A 19583-nucleotide genomic window follows, 5' to 3' on the forward strand; every position below is an offset into this window, starting at 1 on the left:
GGATTTATTGGTTAATCGCGTGTGTGGTTGATATGTAAAATAAATATTCCAGGCAATTTCGAAAAAAGCAGCAGCCGAGCTCTGAGGTGTCCCTTTACACTGCAATGACTGTTTAAATTATAGATGCCCAATTAACCGAGAAAATGAAATTGCTTGATATTTGTATGTCAAATTATGAAATGTCACTATATAACACATTGCCTTCTCTGAGCATAATTGTCCACTTTACTAAATGCCTTCTCTGGAGATAGGGGGCCGTCTTTACTCTCAATGTAGTTGTGCAGATCTACCGAGAGATGGCACGGAAGGGTGTGAAGCGCTTCATGTGCTTCTGATCAGTGAAATTTTTTGCCAACCAAGTGATTCAGAGGGTTCAGTGGTTCAGGAGGCTTCACTTTTCCCATCACTACTTTTTACTTTCGTTTCGCCGGCCATGCATCCCCACGAGCTCTGGCAGAGACAAGCTGCTAACACCGCCTCTGCCAGACCACATTCAAACCAATAATAAACACTTTTTTTTTATAATAAACAATGCATTCAAATCATACTTATTATTATTATTTGTTTATTTAGCAGACACCTTTATCCAAGGCGACTTACAGAGACTAGGGTGTGTGAACTATGTATCAGCTGCAGAGTCACTTACAATTACGTCTCACCCGAAAGACAGAGCACAAGGAGGTTAAGTGACTTGCTCAGGGTCACACAATGAGTCAGTGGCTGAGGTTGGATTTGAACCGGGGACCTTGTGGTTACAAGCCCTTTTCTTTAACCACTGGACCACACAGCCTAAAACAACACACAAGCCATTCTTTTAAATACACACACAAATTCGCCTGTTCTAAAATAAACAAACAATACATTTTAAATCACAATACAATAAACGCAACACATTTAATTTACATGCAGGGCTTAAGCCTGCTCCCTCTCATTATGTGAAGGGCTTTTCTTCTGCCCTGCCACAGTCGGATATGTGAGTGCTGACTGGAATTAAAAATTATCAGAAAAATAAATAAACGTGTTTGTACGTCAGGGTTTGAAAACTATGCTCCACTGGCTTACAAAACACATTATCACACTTTGCCAGGGGGGTATGTTTAAAGTATTAGTCTATTAAATAAATACAAAATAAATAAAAAAAATACAGTACAAAAGTTCCAGGTTACAAGAAGCACAGCAAACCTCTTTCATAACATCTCAGGGTGCTACTATATGAAGTATGCAGACATCTTTAAACACAGTTCTTACAGGTAGAGCTATCGTGCATTGAAAATGGACCAGCAATAAGATGCAATAACAAGCACCTAAATCTTCACTAACACATTTTGCACCTTAATTGGAATGGTTACTTCTTAAGCAGCCGGCTCCCTCTGGGCCGTTCTCTCGTTAGTGTTCCTTTGTTATTAATTCCAGGCTCTGGAGAGATGAGCTGGCAGCAGGTGTGCTCCTCTGTTCAGTTACTCCAGAGCAGAGAGAGGAGCACAAGACTTCCCTGTTATCGGACCAGGGAACATACCGATCTACGCTTGGGGAAACCTTTCTAAACAATTTAGTATTTTATTTAAATTTGTATTATTATTATTACAGTTTTGGTGCTATCTGGTAGATAGACATTTTATTGAGATGTGACCAGAGATGGTGGTTTTTTGGAGTTCCTGAGGATCCCTGTGTTGGTCTAAACACTTTTTCAAATCATCTGATTTATTTGCCTCTACTGCAGGCAACCAAAGAGCATGGAGAACCTCACGGTGAGAAGTGTGTTATATTTGACCTGTCTGACTTTTAACTGTAGGGAGCTACGTCCGTGCCTTTAAAGTTAAAATGAAGAATTAATATTCTGTACTTCTTTTACAGTAACCAACAAAGGGTACATGGTTTGTAAACTACAGCCCAAAACTACTGTATATCCGCAATCCTGATTTACAAACAGCTTTTGTTCTGCGTGACTGGTAACAGGTAGTCAGTACCCGTGTGCAAATAGGTGAATTTTATACATGCTGCTCTGGGGAGAAAAATGGATTTAAAGGATGTCCTCTCTGAGGTGTTCTGTAATGTATCTCTGTGAAAAGACTGCATTCTACTGCTTTTACCGATGGTTTCCATTGCACTTGTATGATACAGTGCCTGCGAAGGTAGTATTCATGATGCCCATCCATTTTTTACTACTAGTTTATAGCTTAGGTTATTACGCAGTGCTCTCTGTCTGTCTGAAACAGTGAGCTGGGCTAAAAGGTTCTCGATTCTTATTTTAAAATCGTGCAGTGGTATTCAAAATGCATTGAAGGGAATCAAGCAACGGCCTATTTTCTCGATAGACTTACACTTGCGCTCCATTTATCTCTCAGTATTATTATTTATTTCTTAGCAGACACCCTTATCCAGGGCGACTTACAGTTGTTACAAAATATCACAGTACAAAGTGTCGCATTATAAAATATCACATTACAAGTTGTCACATTATAAAATATCACATTACAGAATATAATAATGCAGTTATGAAAGTACAATAAGATCAAATGTAAGTAAGAGCAAAATAAAGAATACAGTAAATTATAAGTAAGAGCGAGTTTGATTAAGAGCAGTTCAAACTTCTAGTAAATATTTGCTTATATGAGTAAAGTCCAGTAAGAACACGTAATAAGTATGATAAATGGATGAGAATGATTTCAAATAAGAGCAAATACAAAAAACATGAGTACAGTTACTTATAAGAGTAAAATCAGATACAAGATACAGTTATAGTTAGGAGCAGTAGTTGAATGCAGCACGGTATGGAGCAGTTCAGTGCAGGTACAAGCTGATGCAAGAACTGGTACAGTTGGTTGCCACATAGTCCAGTATGGTTGAGACTTGAGGTTTACAGATGCTGTCTGAACAGGCGTGTCTTGAGGAGGCGCTGGAAGGTGGTCAGGGACTGAGCAGTCCTGATATCCGTGGGTAGGTCGTTGACAGTAAAGAAAAGGGTGTTGCCTAGTTGTAGTTTGTGATGTGATCTAATCATTAAAGAAAGACTGCCCTGATGACTGGGAACTAACACTTTCAATGACAGGATTGATATTTCTATTTACATTATAGGGTCTCCATCTTAGGTTAAGGCAAAGGCTGATTCAATTGGAATGCCTGTAGCTTTTTTAACACTCAGTGTGAGGAACGGTTTCAAAGCACAATTATAAATCAAAATATTCATATGAACCATATGAAGACTATGCAACCAGCACCATGGACATTGTCTTAGATTCATGGAAAGATGGTGTGACTGCTGATTCAATACAGTACATTACCTCTGTTTCTATTTTTAGTTCAACCTTTAAGATGTATCAACTGGATCAATACAAAATAACTACCGTACCATGGTAAAAATCTGGATTATTCAGTTCCCTCTGCCAGGCGTTTTTTCTTTATAAGTTTCATAAATAGGTTTTTATTGAGTTAGTTCAGGTTTGCCACAAGGTTCTAGAAGGTGTTAATCCACTGAGTTATTAATATTTCACAGAACTAGTGCAGAGGTAGGCCTTGAATTGTGATGAAGAAAAATGACACAATGGTGCTGCAGCGATCATTTGATGAGGTTTGGCGGGCCAGTGGTTAAAGAAAAGGTCTTCATACCAGGAGGTCCCTGCTTCAAATCCTGGCTCAGCCTCTGACTTACTGTGTGTGACCTTGGGCAAGTCACTTAACGTCCTTGTGCTCTGTCTTTTGGGTGAGACGTTGTTGTAAGCGACTCTGCAGCTGATGCATGGTTCACACACCCTAGTCTCTGTAATCTCGACAGCAAAGCACTGTATTGAAAGAAATGTCTCGAAACCCCTCTGCTGTTTGGGATTTTTTTTGTTAAATGTATCATGGAGGCACAACCAATCTCTGGGGTCACTTTTGTAAGTTTGTAGTATTATTATTATTATTATTATTATTATTATTATTATTTTTATTTTTTAGTAGTAGTAAAACTGTGACTGATAATTTGTCTGGAACGGTTAGTAACCTTATAACCTTCAAAGACCAAAGAGTGAGAGTTTCAGAAAAGCTTTATCTGACAAAAAATATCACATTTACAAAACCATCCAAGTTTAAATAATCAGCTGTATAAAGATGTAAAATATACTATAAAAACATGGGGCTAACTTATCCAATTCATATTTAATAAATCACCTCTCTGATTGTTTATTAGATTTCTTGCTAGTGACATCTCTTCATTCAAGTTTATTAATAACTAAAATGACAAGTCAATATCTTTATATTGTTAGGATCTCTAACTTCTAAACTTTCTTAACCCTCCACCTCACCCTCTTTCCAGCAAGCGCAATGGCGGGAAATTATGAACAAGAAGATGCGTTTCCCGCCGACTCTGATTGCGGCAATCCAGGCAGCGAACGTGCTGCAGGTGTCCAGGCTGCTGGCAGTCAGTGACGGGATCCTGCGGCAGCTGGATGAATCAGAGGACCGCTTGTGGAGGGAGGCCCTGAATCTGGCCATCCGGCTGGGCAACGAGGACATAATAAATGTCCTCCTGGAGTGTGTCAAGTTCGACTTCCGTCAAATCCATGAGGCCTTGCTGGTGGCCGTGGACACCAACCAGCCCACTGTGGTCAAGCGCCTCCTGGACAGGCTGGACCATGAGAAAGGGGTTGGCAACAACAAGGTGGACATCCGTTCCTTCTCGCTGGCTATCTTTGACCACTCCATCGACAATTCACATTTTGCCCCCGGGGTCACCCCGCTCACACTGGCCTGCCAGAAAGACCTGTATGAGATTGTGGAAATGCTGACCAAGAAGGGTCACGTCATCCCCCGGCCCCACAAGGTCTCCTGCACCTGCCTGGAGTGCCGCAACGGGCGCCAGTATGACCTGCTGAAGTTCTCACTCTCCCGCATCAACACCTTCCGGGGCATCGCCAGTCGTGCCTACCTTTCCATCGGCAGCGAGGACGCCATGCTCAGCGCCTTCCGCCTCAGCCGCGAGCTCAAGAGGCTCTCCAAGAAGGAGCCCGAGTTCAAGGTTAGAGCACCCTTGTGGCACCAGCCTTGTCTGTGTTACTGACCTTTCATGTTCGGCCTGCATGTATTGGTGTTTGTGTGTGTGTGTGGGTCATCCTTTATATAACATCATAACCTAAACATTCATGCATTTTCTCAATGTAAAGTGATCAACTAGTGTAGAATGAGTAAAATAAATATCAACAAATCATAAAAATAAACAATTAAGCATTAATGGCTGGCGCAATGGCCATTTATTATAGATTACTTACAGTGGTGGTAGTTAGGCGCCTCAAGCCAAAGGCTGTCTAACTATCTGTGTCTGTCGGTCTCCCTGCCTCCCTGGTGTGGATGTGCACCTCAGCCTCAGTACTTGAGCTTGGAGGACCTGTGCCAGGAGTTTGCAGTGGAGCTGCTGGGAATGTGCAGGAACCAGAGTGAAGTGACGACGATTCTGAACGACTGCGGAGACGACAGCGAGGAGGAACTGGACCAGCAGACCTTCGAAGAGGGCATCCCCAACTTGGCTCGGCTGAGACTCGCTGTCAATCACAACCAGAAACGGGTATTCCCTTAGAGATTTCTACGTTCCAACACATGCCACACTATATGCCCCAGAAACAGGGAACCCTCTCCCTTGAGATCCCTGCTCCTGCTGTATCTCATAGATGCCAGGATCACAGGTTTTACTCCAGAAACATCAATCTCTTATCAGGAGTACCCTTTTACATTAATACTGGTAATGTAATTGTGTATATTTAATGAACTGTAATATATTATGAAAGCAATGACACTACAGGGTGTTCAAATATGGTCCAATGTCTGCATGCCTAGGGCCATAAAACAGCCTGTCATGTGTAATTGTGCTTCTAAAATAGCACTACCCACCCCACCAAAGTGAATTGGATGACAAGTGAATCAGGCAGAAAGGATCTAAAAGTTCCAATCTGTGTTGATATGATGACATATTTGCACAGGTTGAAATGAGATTGCTCCCTCTATTCTTACCATTTCATAATGGGTAGTGCTGTCATGTCTTGAAATGGAGTATGAAAGCTTGGGTCCACAGTCTCACCCCTCTCTTTCTGTCTTGTTCTTCAGTTTGTGGCCCATCCCATCTGTCAGCAGGTGCTCTCGTCGATTTGGTGCGGCAGTCTGTCTGGCTGGCGCGGCAGCAAGACCGCGTGGAAGATCTTCGTCTCGCTTGGGATCTTCATCACCATGCCTGTGCTCTGTCTCATCTACTGGCTGGCTCCCAAATCCAAGGTAGGCTGTGCTGCTTCTAACAGGAGAACAGCTGTTCCTTATACCTTCCCGCCCATCCTTAAGAAACTTAGCTCCACCATGTCTCCCCCAAGGAAGCGGTCTTACAAGTCTACGCATTCCCACGGCAGCAGAGAGATGCACCTACGAAACCAACTGAAGCCACAGCGTAGATTCCAGCCTGCGCTGCTTAGCTGCCTCTTTCCCAGATCACAATCCAGTGCCGAGGGGAATCTGAAGACCTAAAACAGGCTTGGCCTCCACAGCCTGTAGCCCCTGCGGCGGTCCCTGGTACCTAGGCCCGTTGAGACAAAATGGAAGAAATCTGCCTCCTCTGTGCCATATCTACCTACAATAGATACATTTTACAGGGTGTCAGTAGGCCGCAAAGATTACTTTTTTAAATGCCCTAAACTGAATACAATCCTGGCTACACCCGCTGTGGGTGCATCATTCAGGTCCTCCACACCACATCATGCCTACAGACATATGGAGAGAAACTGTCCTCCTGTTTCTAATTTATTATCGTACCTCAGCCACCTGCTTCACAAGGGTCTTTCCCTATCTTCCATCAAGGTTCATGTCACCTGCAATTGCTAACTTGCTACCTGGCTGGGAAGGTCACCCTGTAGGTTTCCACCCTATGGTGAATAGTTTCACTAGTGGGTTTAACCATCTAACATAAGAACAAAAAAGATTCAAGAACGACGAAAGGCCATTCGGCCCACCTATGCTCGCACGCTTTGGTGCCAGCGTGATCCGTTAGCACTAAGGCCCCTAATGAAGCACATCGTCCCTCAATGAAACCTTAGCCTGGTATTCAACAATCTATGGGACCACTGTCCTAACCCATGGCTACACGTGAAGAGAAATATTTCACTTGGAAAACAGTATTTTAGAGGCAATGACCTCAGCAAGAGGGCTTACAAACCCGAGGTAAACCTGTCTCCAAACAGACAATTTCAAATTGCACATCCTGCTTTGAGTTCTGTTACAGCCTGGAAAAGAAACCACCTCCAGGATCCATCAAAGCCAACTCGGTAAGGGGAATGGCTACTACAGGACCAAAACTAAAATCTGTCCCAATACAGGACATCTGCAACATGGGCCTCCTTCGAGACCTTTATTAAGCATTATAACTTGAATGTGTCTTGCTCTCAGCCTACTTTTGCACACTGTGTTGTATCTGTGACTTTCTCTACTAATGTCTAACCTACCACCCTCTTGTCTACATCCTTTGGTATAGCTCACTTTGTGTGTGGAGTTCATCAAACAAGGTAAGAGTACGAAAATTACCTGTAAAATGGTTTCTTCGTAGGATGATGAACTCCACACACCTATATTCCATCCACTTTTTTCTTTACTGTCTTCTTTGAAATTTGAACAAATGATAGAAACCATATTACAGATAATCTTCATATTATGCTGTCCTAACCCAACCATTTCACCTCTGTTTTTTCCATAAGATCGGAAAGATCCTGAAGATCCCGGTGATAAAGTTCCTGCTACACTCTGCCTCCTATCTGTGGTTCCTGATCTTCTTGCTTGCGGAGTCCATCATCATGGAGAGTGACCGGGAACACTTCTCCACGCGCAACCAGAGCATTCTTCAGAACTCCTTCCACATGGTGTGGGTGGTGGGTACGTATGATCTGCAGCACTACCTCTCTAGGGTCACAAGCTAGTGCGAGGTCATGCTGAGGCTCCGAGTGTGTGCGCATGTCTTGGGTGTTATGTGGCCTGTCAACTATTTAGAGCTGGCTAGGGGGGTAAACCCATTATGAAGCTTACAGCTAAACAGCTAGGGCGATTTGGTTGTGCTAGTCCCATACTTGGATTTGCATGGACTGCTTGGGTGTGCATTGGTTTGTGATGAATCAGTTCTGGGAGGGCCCAATACTAAAGTAAGACCCTATGCTAGGTTTTGTATGGGGGTTGCTTGTCCGATCCGATGGAAGAACAGGGGGAAAATGGTTGGGTTAGGACTGCAGAAATGTCCCTTTAATATACAGATACTGCTAGGAAAACACACATGGGTTGGTTAGGATTGGTTGCTGAGTGTGCTTGCAACTCTGATGCCAACGAAAGTGACAGGACTTTTGGACCGATATATAATTGGTATGGGCAGAGCTGGAAGATGATGGAGATAGGCAGCAGAGAAGAATGTGTGTGCAGGACAGTAAGATCTTCTTGCGCCACATGGTCCACCATAGTGACATGCTCAGGGATGTGTGAAATCTTTTTTTTTTTTTTTAAATAGAAATATCTGTTTGTATAACTTTTTTTAGCCAAGATATCCTGGTTAAAGTCTTCAACATGGGTTCAATTGAATAATAATATTTTTTTTAAACAAAGACCCATTCAACAGGGTAGAACCTGCATCAGCCTCCCCCTCCCTTATCTTTTATATGCAGTAAGCCAGTTTTTTGTGCCCCAGGCTTCTTCTGGCATGAGTGTAAGGAGGTGTGGATTGAGGGTATGCGCAACTACCTGCTGGACTGGTGGAACTTCCTGGACATCATGACCCTCAGCATGTACTTGGCCGCCTTCAGCCTGCGCGTGCTCGTCGCCCTCAAGGGCTACTTCTACTGCCTGGAGTCCGAAACCACACTGGAGTGCGTCTACTTCACACAAACCGGTAAGGAGGCCCCTTGGGTACTTATTATACAAGCTGCATGGTCACAGAATTGGGAACAAATGATCTGTAAAATTGTGAATTCAGAAAGACAGAAAGGTTCACATTCGGAGACAAAAGTATTGGCACCCTACGCTTAATATAAGATCATTCAAGAAAACATGTTAAAACAAGCATTTAGTGAACATTAGGCACAAATTAATATGACAAAGACCAGAATACACAATTTCTGATAGTTTAACAAACAATCTTTATATATATATTAAAAAAAAGCACTGAAGCAATTTAAAATATTTATTCATGACAAAAGTATTGGCACCTTTACATTAAGTCTGTAAAAACTTTATAGAACTAATTAAAAATATATATGCATTGATTGAAAACCATAACAAAGTAACTAAGCAGCATTATAAAGCCAATAGCCAGAAAAAGAGGTCATTATTTCCAACATCTGTTAAAGATGAAGTCTTTAGCAACACAGCAGATGATGGTCAAGACAAAGGAGTTGGATTCACGTTTGAGAAAAGCATTCTTAGCAAACTACAACAAAGGAAATGGCTACAGAACAGTATCAAAGAAACATGGAATACATGGAAAATCCACAATCAGAGCAATAATCAAGAAGTAAAACAGAACAAATTCAACTGAAACACTTGAAAGAAGTGGACGTCCAAAGAAAATTATGGGTACAGCCGGTAGAAGAATCGTCTAAACAGCTAAAAACAAAAAATTCAAGATTAACAGCTAAGGACGAAGAATGATTTAGAAGCATCAGGCATAATAGTGCACGAAAGAACTGTAGAAAGGCACCAGAACACAGAAGAGCTGTATGAATGTAGTCCTCACTACAGACTGACTCATATTTGCAAAGAAATATAAACAGGACTCTGAAGCATTCTTCAACAAAGTTATCTGGTTCAATGAGACTAAATAGACCTTTTCCCCAAAAATGGACCGCATATTGGATCATGATATGGGGTGTTTAGCAGTTCAGTGACTGGATACGTTCATGTGATTGAAGATCAAATGAATGCAGCCATGTATCAAAACGTTCTACAACATACAATGATACCCTTTGCTCGTAGACTAATTGGCAGACAGTTTTACTTCCAACATGTCAACTGCTAAGTCAACTCTGCAATTCTTGAAGAAAAGTAACATAAACGTTCTGGAATGGCCTTCACGATCACCAGACCTCAATTCAATAGAAATGCTTTAGACTGATCTGAAAAAAGCTGTTGCCAAGCATTGTGTATTCAATCTGTCTGAGCTGAAGGAAATATGCATGACAAAATGGGCCCAGATTTCACCAACAAGATGGAACATACTGGTAAATAATTATCCTAAACGTCTGCAAGCCGTAATAAAAGCAAAATAGGACACATGAAATACTAAAGCAGGGGTGCCAATACTTTTGTCATGAACTAATACTTTAAATGAAATAAGTTTGTTTGTTTTTTTGCTAAAAAGTATTTGTTAAATTACTAGAAATTGTGTATTTTGCTTTGTGTTTTATTAAAAAGGTTAAAGTTTACTAAATGCTTATCATTAATCTGTTACTTTTGTCTGCGACCTAAAAGAGTAAGTTGTGGGGTTCTTAAAAACTCTACAGCGTTACACGTCCCCACATGTTGCTACAACTCAATAACGTACCTGTAATTTTTATTTTCATTGTTAACATCCTGACAACGTTTTACACTTATAACTTTAAAGTCTGTTTTAAAGCTTTTTTCAAAATGGCCGCTTATATACCTTGGCCGTTACTTACTCCTTAACTATGGTGAAATTTGGGGTGGATATGCAGTTGGAAGTCGGTTATCCCAGCCTGAGTAATAACTGAACATCGGCTCCCCTCCCCCACTCAGGACGAGAGGGGTGGCGTCAGGAGGACCCCCAGATCATTGCTGAGGTACTCTTTGCTGTGACGAGCATGCTCAGTTTCACACGGATGGCGTACATCCTACCTGCCCACGAGTCTCTGGGAACAATGCAGATCTGCATCGGGAAGATGATTGACGACATGATGAGGTAACCTGTGGGGGAGGGAGTGTAAGATGATTGACGACATGATGAGGTAACCTGTGGGTTGAGGGAGTGTAAGATGATTGACGACATGATGAGGTAACCTGTGGGTTGAGGGAGTGTAAGATGATTGACGACATGATGAGGTAACCTCTGGGTTGAGGGAGTGTAAGATGATTGATGGCATGATGAGGTAACCTCTGGGTTGAGGGAATGTAAGATGATTGACAGCATGATGAGGTAACCTCTGGGTTGAGGGAATGTAAGATGATTGACAGCATGATGAGGTAACCTCTGGGTTGAGGGAGTGTAAGATGATTGATGGCATGATGAGGTAACCTCTGGGTTGAGGGAATGTAAGATGATTGACAGCATGATGAGGTAACCTCTGGGTTGAGGGAGTGTAAGATGATTGACAGCATGATGAGGTAACCTCTGGGTTGAGGGAGTATGGTGGCGATATGGGTCGCAGTAATCTCGGAAACCCCTTCTTTTGTTTTTTTTTGTTTTTTTAGTAAATTGACTGCTGGTTTTCCTTTCAGACATTTGTGTCCTACTAGTCAGAATTAAAATTTGTGAAGGTAAGGTATATTTGCATTAGGGATGTGACAGCCCTCTGTGATAAAAGCATGCAGATTAGATCTGTCTTGCTCTTTTGGTATGATTAGTTACTTAACAACCATAAAAGTACTTGGTTAAAATATTCACTAATGGTTAAGGATGCCTGTCCAACTACATAGTGGCTGTATCGCAAACTTTGCAGACATTTATTCTGTTGCTTGTGTTTACATTATATATATATATATATATAGTATACAGAAGTCAAATGCATATTCATGAGTATAAATCAGAACACAGCCAAACAGCCTATCAAATCGACTGGTCAGGCGAAAAGCTCGAGCTGCAGCCCTCGTTGGTTATGATGCACTTACGCAGCTAAACTCTCTCCGTCTTGTCAACCCGTTTAAGCTAATTTTATTGCTGAATGTGATTTTATAATTAATGTCACACACAACTTCATGTACACAAGCACTCTTGTCTTCTCGGTATTTGGATAATGACAGCGCTGTTAAAATTCAAATTTGATAGACTAGGATTTAAAACTAAGTATACTATCTACAACAAATATTCTGCCATTGCTACATTTCTTATTTTCTTTTAGACAGAATTTGAATGTTGCAAAGATAAAGCTACCTATTTGCACTGTACAAAACCACACAGGTCCTGCAAATTTAGAACCTCAGGTACTCAAAATTCTATAACAGTATCTTATTTAGAAAAAAAAAACAACTGTTAACTAAAATTTTGTATTTAAATAAAAAACGTATAATCACGTCTTCACGTATTTTTTCTTCGTGAGTGGGGGAGGGGGTGTGTGGCACGGGCAAGTGCCTCTGTCATTTTTCAAGGCTGGCTACGGCCCTGTACAATGTCTTTTTTGTCTCTTTCATGCGATGCAATGATCTGCTATTTCAGACACTGAATGGGACATTTCCAAGATTATTAACCCTGGCCTGTACCACATGCTGTTGCATGAAGGCAACAAAATCAGGTTGCCGAGGCACTCAAAGCTGAATCGGTATCTCTGTTTCACACCTGCAAGCAATTGCTCTCTGGAGTTCCACACCAATTAAAATAACAAGTAGAGGGATGGCTCAAGCTAATTTCCTGCCCAAGGGTAACAATCTTTGCTGTACAGAAACAATTGCATTCAAACTTTTAGTCATGCAGTAGAGGGTTAAGGGAATGTCTGCTGTACAGAGGCTGACGCTGTTTGTCTCTTTATATCTCTTTCTAGGTTCATGTTTATCCTGATGATCATTGGAACAGCCTTCCTCTGTGGAATCAACAATATATATGTGAACTACGTTGTATCCCCACGCCTAGGACAGTATGGCACACCTCTCTTGCTCCATCTCACAGACCTTAAGATACATTATCCCTTAACTAGGGCATTGACTGAATGTATTAAGCTGCTTTCTGAAACACGTTTAAAAGGACAACTTAGGGGAAATGTGTTATGCACATGACCACTGATCAGCACCTGTTTGTATTTACTGCCTTGCCTGAAACGTTTGTCAATTATTTATTTTTATTTTTTTTGCAGTATATTACAAGCTACATAGAGAATAGGGCAATGCTAGTGTGATGAAAATGACACTACAAAGTGCCTCCCTAATTGCCTCCCCCTTTCCCAGGTTCAATGAGACATTCCCGTTCCTGTTCTGGACCATGTTTGGGTCAGCGGACCAAAGCGCGGTGGACATGCCTGAGTATGTGGTGGCTGAGTTTGTGGGGCGGGTGATGTACGGGATATTCACCCTGGTGATCGTCATAGTACTGCTCAACATGCTCATCGCCATGATCACCAACTCCTTCCAGAAGATAGAGGTGAGGGTTGGGGGCTAGGGCTTACTGTATTAGTTGGCGCTGCTTTATTGGGACGCCTCCGGAGGAGTAAAAACATCCCGAATAAGCAGCTGTCCCAGTTAAACGAGAGACATTTGAGATGGCCTTAGTCACACTTTTTTGTTTCTAAATGAAGAGAAAAAGAATGAAATCACACCACATTATGATTAAATGTTAAATACATAATTTAAAATACCAGTCAATTGTTTTTTATTCCTAAACAAAATGAATTGTTTTTTATTTCTACATGAAATAAAAAATGAAATCGCATCTTATCAATTAGGCGAGGCACCTGTGATGTTGACACACCAACTTTCTTTGCAATAGCAGCCTGAGAAACCACAGGAGACTCCTCCTTCTTCAAGAATTCAACGTGGTTTACGCAATTTACTCAAGTCTCAGCGTAATCACGTACTCACTGCTCTGTGCTACGTGACCTGTCTTGCTCTGAAAAGCGATCTCCATTCATCCTTTGAAAATACTGTATATCAATTAAACAAAGCGATGTCCCAATTAAACGACATAAATAGCATTGGGAAGGACCGTCTCCCAGAGTTGTATCCATTTTAGGCAGAAATCCCGGTTATCAGTATCCCGATTAGGCAGCGCCAACTGTACCACTCAATTAGGTGGAAACGTTCAGTTTGAAGCATACGTGTTCCTCGTTTGGTCCATACTCCTCTGTCGGAGTACAACCCAATTGTTATGATCATAGGGATATCCTGGTTTTACAGGACAACCACGATATATTGCTTTGGTCATCCACAGACAGTTAAATCTTGAACATTTCAAATCAAGCCTGTATCATTTGTGTTTCACTGTCGTGTCTATGAACCATGAATAAAGCTTGAACACAGCTCACAGACCTAACAAGGATGACCACGGTTATCCATGTGAAACACTGTGTAGTCATGAAACGGTGGAGAACCTTTAAGAAGGGAAGCGCATCACGCTGACATAAGAGGTTGGTTTCAAAGGTTTTTAAATCTCATTTTGAGTTTGAAAAGGGCCCTCTCCTGTGTCTAGGAGAGTAACTACAGGATACCAGGTTTATACAGTGAAGGGCACCTGGCTCCTCTCACCAACAGGAGACCCACAAGACAGTGCCTTGCCTGTTCCAAGTGTGGTAGCTTGCAGGTCACCTGTTCCACAGTAATTACTTAACAATATTGTGGCAACTGCAATGCCATGAATAGAACTGTAATAGTGAATTATGTTAGCATTACTTCGCAATATTAGCTTAAACTTGCCTTCCCTGTGTGAGTCACTGATTGTTTCCCGAAGGACGACGCGGATGTGGAGTGGAAGTTTGCACGCTCGAAGCTTTATCTCTGCTATTTCAGGGAGGGTCTCACCCTGCCGGTCCCCTTCAACGTCATCCCCACCCCAAAGTCCTTGTTCTACTTGCTAAGGTGAGACACCTGAAAAAAAATAGCACTGCCCTGGCTGGACTACATAATGTTCCACAAACTTATAGAGCTGAAGTACTCAAAGACAGTGTAGTGCAGGGCTGTCAAACTCCAGTCCTCGAGGGCCGCAGGGTCTTCTGGTTTTCATTCCAACTTAAACTCTCAATTAACATAATTGATCTAATTATTTGTTGAATTTGACATATTTAATATTTTTCAAGGTCTTTTACAGTTGATGGTTTTAAAAATGCACTTGATTCAAGGTACACTACCTATGAAACATTTTGAGGCCTGAAGAGAAGTGTTAAATGTGTCCAGTTAATCAAATAATTAGGCTAATTAAGTAAGTGAGAGCTCGGGTGGAACGAAAGCCAGAAGCCAGAAAGACAGTGAGTCTTAGTGGTTAGGTCCGAGGTATTAGAAAGTCAGTGTGGTCTTAGTGGTTAGACGTGAGGTATTAGAAAGACAGTGTGGCCTAGTGGTTAGACTGGGTATAGCTGAGGACAGGTGTGGTGTGCTCTTAATGGTTACTGGAATTGAAAGGTCATGCTCATAAGGATCTATTTTTTCTTCCACAGGGGCATTTTCCAGAAGATCTGCTGCTGTTGTAAAACCAAGCGATTGCCGGACTACCCACCTATTCCCTCAATTGTGAGTTCCCCCAAAGTTCCTCGTCTTCCATGACGCATTTGGTCAACCTTCTTCCATGCAGTGGATTATATCAATTGTAAGGAATAGGCTACTTCATGACTAAAGACGGCTCCTTTGCACATTAAGGGCAAAGGAGACGTTGTCATACTTCCCATCAACAACCTCTCCGTTTCTCCTCCCCCTCTCCCACAGTCAAACGCAGTACTGCAGGATAAGGATTTCCCCATGGAGAGTCGTGTGTCATACAGGCTGCAGGTCATCAAGGCGCTAGTGCAGCGATACATTAAGACAGCCTGCAGGGAGTTCGAGGAGAGCAAGAGGAAAGGTAAAGGAAGGGGCAGAAGGGGGTCGACTACCAGTTTCTTCACATTTGAAATGTCTCTGAAGGAACAAAACTATAGAGCTGTCCTGTACTCCATGTAAGTCTGTACCCATGAATGTATCCATGCTGGACTGAGATGGTCCCTTTCTTAAAGTGGCATTAGGTATTCCACGATCAGTGCTAATCAGGGCCTGTGAAACCTTAGGCAAAACTTTTATTGTAATCTGATGATAATCACAATACACAATCTAGCATTTGCAGCAAAGTGCTGTGTTTTAAAAAAGAAAAACAAAAAAATCCACATTTTGTATCTTCACTGCTGACTCTCTCCTCAGATGTTGGCAATCGGATTACAGAGCTGAACAAAGTGGTGGGGCGACTCCACTCTGAAATGAAGCAAATTCGCAAGAAACTCACCCAGGGCACTTCCATTTCCGGAGAGGAAGAGGGCGCTAGCATACTGGGCAAGTACATCCTTGGGGCCAAGACCAACTTCCGGACCTTCGACCAGGACTCCCTGGGATCCGAAGGGTCTGTAAAAGTCACTGTGCACCAGAGAGAGAGAGCGGGGGTGGGTGAGGGTGAGGGTGAGGGTGAAGGCCAGTGTGTGGAAGAGGAAGGGTGTGAGAAGCAGGCAACCTCCCCCACTGACAGCAAGTCCTCTGAAGACACGGATACGGGGTTTGGATCGCAGACGGGAGAAGAGTTGATTGAGGGGGGCGAGGAAGTGAATTAGAAAATCTCACGGGGGGGGATACGCCATAATTGAAAAATAACTACAAACAATGTAGTACTTTATAGTTTTTGACCACAAAAATACCAATAGAATGTAATATAGGGTTCTGTAGGATACATCAGCATGTTTCTTGCACATCACCCGACAATATATAAATATATATATTACTATATATTTTATATAGTATAGTTACTTTCAGATAATCCTTTTGAACTTCCATCCAATACAAACTATCTTATTCAAGCCATCTGAGGCAAACAGTCTGATACAATGAAATTACAGATGGCTGTATCACATCAATATCAGGGTCTACAATATATTAAGTGCATAGAGTTCAAGATCCTGTATCTAATTTTCAATAGTTCCCATTATCGATTGCCTGAATGTGTATTAGTAACATTTTAGCATTTGTGTTAGAATTGCACATACCTGCACCGCACGTTGTTTGAGTTAACTCAGAGAGCCTGTTAAAACTATGTATTGGAGAGATTATATATTTTCTTGTAAAGAAACCTATTCTGCTGCTTTCTATTACAAAGCTGCTGCTACAGACAAGGCATAAACTCTAGAAACATAAAGAAATGTTTTAATTAATTGTTACTGTCTATTGCAACAAAAAACAGGCCCACAGCTAAGTAACCTGGCACTACATTAGTAAAATAGTATCTCAGTTCTTCAAATCTGGAGTTGTTAATTTCTCGTTTTGTAATTTGGTGCAGGCTTCACTGCTAAAAAGGTTTGAACAAAATGTGGGCGACTCACCATTCATCTCTTTTGTACTATTTTATGTTAATGTAGCCTATAATTCAGCTCAATAAAAAAATAAGAATACGTAAGTTTAAAAATAAATACATTAAATGTGGACCACAGAAAAAAACAAACAAAAAAAAAAACGTTGTTTGGGTTATATTTAGTGCGTCTGATTTACCGGTGAAATATTTTTTCCAAATTCGGGTGAAAGCTTTTTTAAAAATCAGGTAGAATTATTTAATGAAAAAATCAGGGTGCATTTTTTTATATATAAAGAATAAATATTCGGGTTGAAAATTGGGTTTTATTTAGAAACAAAGTTGTCGTCAACAGTTTAAATCAAACGTATGTATATTTCCACACATTGGGTGGGGTATGCAAACTTTTGACGACACCTCTCTCTCTCTCTCTCTCTCTCTCTCTCTCTCTCTCTCTCTTTTGGGTTTTGGGTTTAACACGAACGCAGAAAAAAGCATTCGGGGGCGGGGAGAAATCGGGTTAAATCGGGTAAAACCCGAAAATCAGACGCCCTAGTTATGTTACATACAGCTGTGCTTCATCTTCAATGTTTGTTTTTCAAGGGCTCCCACAATATCGTAATACATCACTCACCTTTAAGAGTAACATCATGAAATCTGTTAATTGTGCAATGGGTAGCAGACATTTTGATAACTAATGCAATAATTTACAATGTATTCTTTGCTTCTTATCAGCAGCTGGCCAAATGTGGCCATGATGGAGATACTTAAAGAGTAAGTAGTGGGATTCTGAAAAATATAGGGTTATACATCCCCACATGTTCCTATAACTGTTTAAATACCGTACCAGTAATTTTTCTTTTCATTATTAATATCCAGACAACTTTTTACACAATTTTAAAATGTGTTTCAAATCTCTTTTCAAAATGGCCGCTCTAGTACACTGGGGTTTGAGATCTGTCCTCTAAATCACTGCAGAAAGAGCGATTAAAAAAAAAAAAAACCATAAGTGCTATGGCTTTTCTTTTCCTACCACATCGTTTATCGTTATTGCTGTTACCTTACACTAGTGCACTAGAGCGGACATTTTGAAAAGATCTTTGAAACAGACTTCACAGTGTAAAAAGCTGTTAACAATGAAAAGAACTATGACAGATACGTCATTTAGCAACACGTGGGGACGTGTTCGGATCCGCTGCTTACTCTTTAAGTAGGGTGTTTGGGTTGGGTTTTCTTTCTTTGGGAAGCCTGTACTTGTTTAATCATTGATGCAAACTGAATGTAACACTTCTGCATCTTTGTACTGTTCAGCTACTAACCTCTTGCAATAAAATGGTTAAGCCAATGTTGTTCTCTTTCTTTGGATCCATAAAGTAACTATTACATTTTATAAGCTGTAGGTATGCTTTGTTAACTTTGTTTTATTACCACATACCTAGTTAACAGCCTGCAGGAACATGAATAGCACATCGCTAAATCAGTAATTTCTTCTAGCCTCACCCCCTTTCATTGTGTCCATCCGATTTAGTAATACTTTCCATGAGGAAGTAGCTCCAGAAAGCTACCCAATGGTGTCTTCCAATTCAACTTGTCAACATCTCATTATCTTTGAACAGTTGTTTTTTTAATTAATATTGTGGCTTTGTGCTCCCATTCCCCTGCGCTCGTGTATTCAGGTTCCAGCATGCCCAGTGCAAGCTGTTTGTGGCAGGTTACACTTGCCTAAAGGGTTCCCTAAGGCCCTTATTAACAACCATTATCTGGCACAGAGCTGTACGCTTCACAGGTCACAAAGGGAAATAAGCACCCTGGGGAGACCAGTTCATTAGATTAAATCACAGTTGATATGTAGGCGTTGGCATTACCTCTTATGTTTTAAGAATTTTCTTCTCAACTATACATACAAATGTATTTGATAAATTAATTAACAAAAAATGACATTGTAATATATTCCTTTCTCGCTTCCTCAGCATCCCAACATGTTGCTTTCACACGTCAAGGCTCGTTAGTTTACACTTGTGATTTATTTCCAATCCTGAATGGCTGTGTAGCAACTGTCAAGACTGGTAACCATGTCCAGTTGTTCTGAATTTATTTACAATGAAATGGCGAGGAACCATTATGAAATGATATTAAGCGAGGTAAATCACAGGACATGCATGGTAAAGCAAAGGATACACAAGTAAACTGCAATATTACTGTATTAGTTGTCACAAGGGGTAGTATGTAAACTCTTTCAACAGTTATTTCCTACTAAACTGCAGTGAAAAGTAGTCAGACATTTCAAGAACAGGATATATTTACAGTATATCTTTTTTTTTTAATCGGTTGATTTTAATACTGAATTTAAAAAGTGGCTCTGTGGGTTAACAGTATGTGCAGCTAGACTGCTTAGTGACACAGAACAACATTCATTCACAAAACAATGAAGGCA

At 41.1% G+C, this 19583-nt stretch overlaps 1 protein-coding gene across 1 annotated transcript; it reads left to right on the forward strand.

The window, feature by feature from the left end:
• Positions 1–1637: 1637 nt before the first annotated feature.
• On the forward strand, positions 1638–18494 carry LOC117406270 (short transient receptor potential channel 2-like). The gene is made up of 13 exons (XM_059030410.1): positions 1638–1748; positions 4295–4996; positions 5339–5539; positions 6076–6240; positions 7704–7878; positions 8675–8875; positions 10738–10900; positions 12693–12785; positions 13093–13285; positions 14588–14715; positions 15291–15363; positions 15556–15688; positions 16021–18494. The coding sequence occupies exons 1-13, from the start codon at positions 1734–1736 to the stop codon at positions 16419–16421; spliced, it is 2643 nt and encodes an 880-aa protein (XP_058886393.1). The 5' UTR covers positions 1638–1733; the 3' UTR covers positions 16422–18494.
• Positions 18495–19583: the final 1089 nt, after the last annotated feature.

The sequence above is a fragment of the Acipenser ruthenus genome, chromosome 9 (genome assembly GCF_902713425.1).
Source record: "Acipenser ruthenus chromosome 9, fAciRut3.2 maternal haplotype, whole genome shotgun sequence".
Classification (NCBI taxonomy): Eukaryota; Metazoa; Chordata; class Actinopteri; order Acipenseriformes; family Acipenseridae; genus Acipenser; species Acipenser ruthenus.

Excerpts from the sequence above, each read along its gene's own strand:
- LOC117406270 (XM_059030410.1), top strand. Across the intron at positions 5,540-6,075 it reads TCAATCACAACCAGAAACGG|TTTGTGGCCCATCCCATCTG; the intron begins GTATTCCCTTAG and ends CTTGTTCTTCAG. Across the intron at positions 12,786-13,092 it reads GTATCCCCACGCCTAGGACA|GTTCAATGAGACATTCCCGT; the intron begins GTATGGCACACC and ends CCCCTTTCCCAG.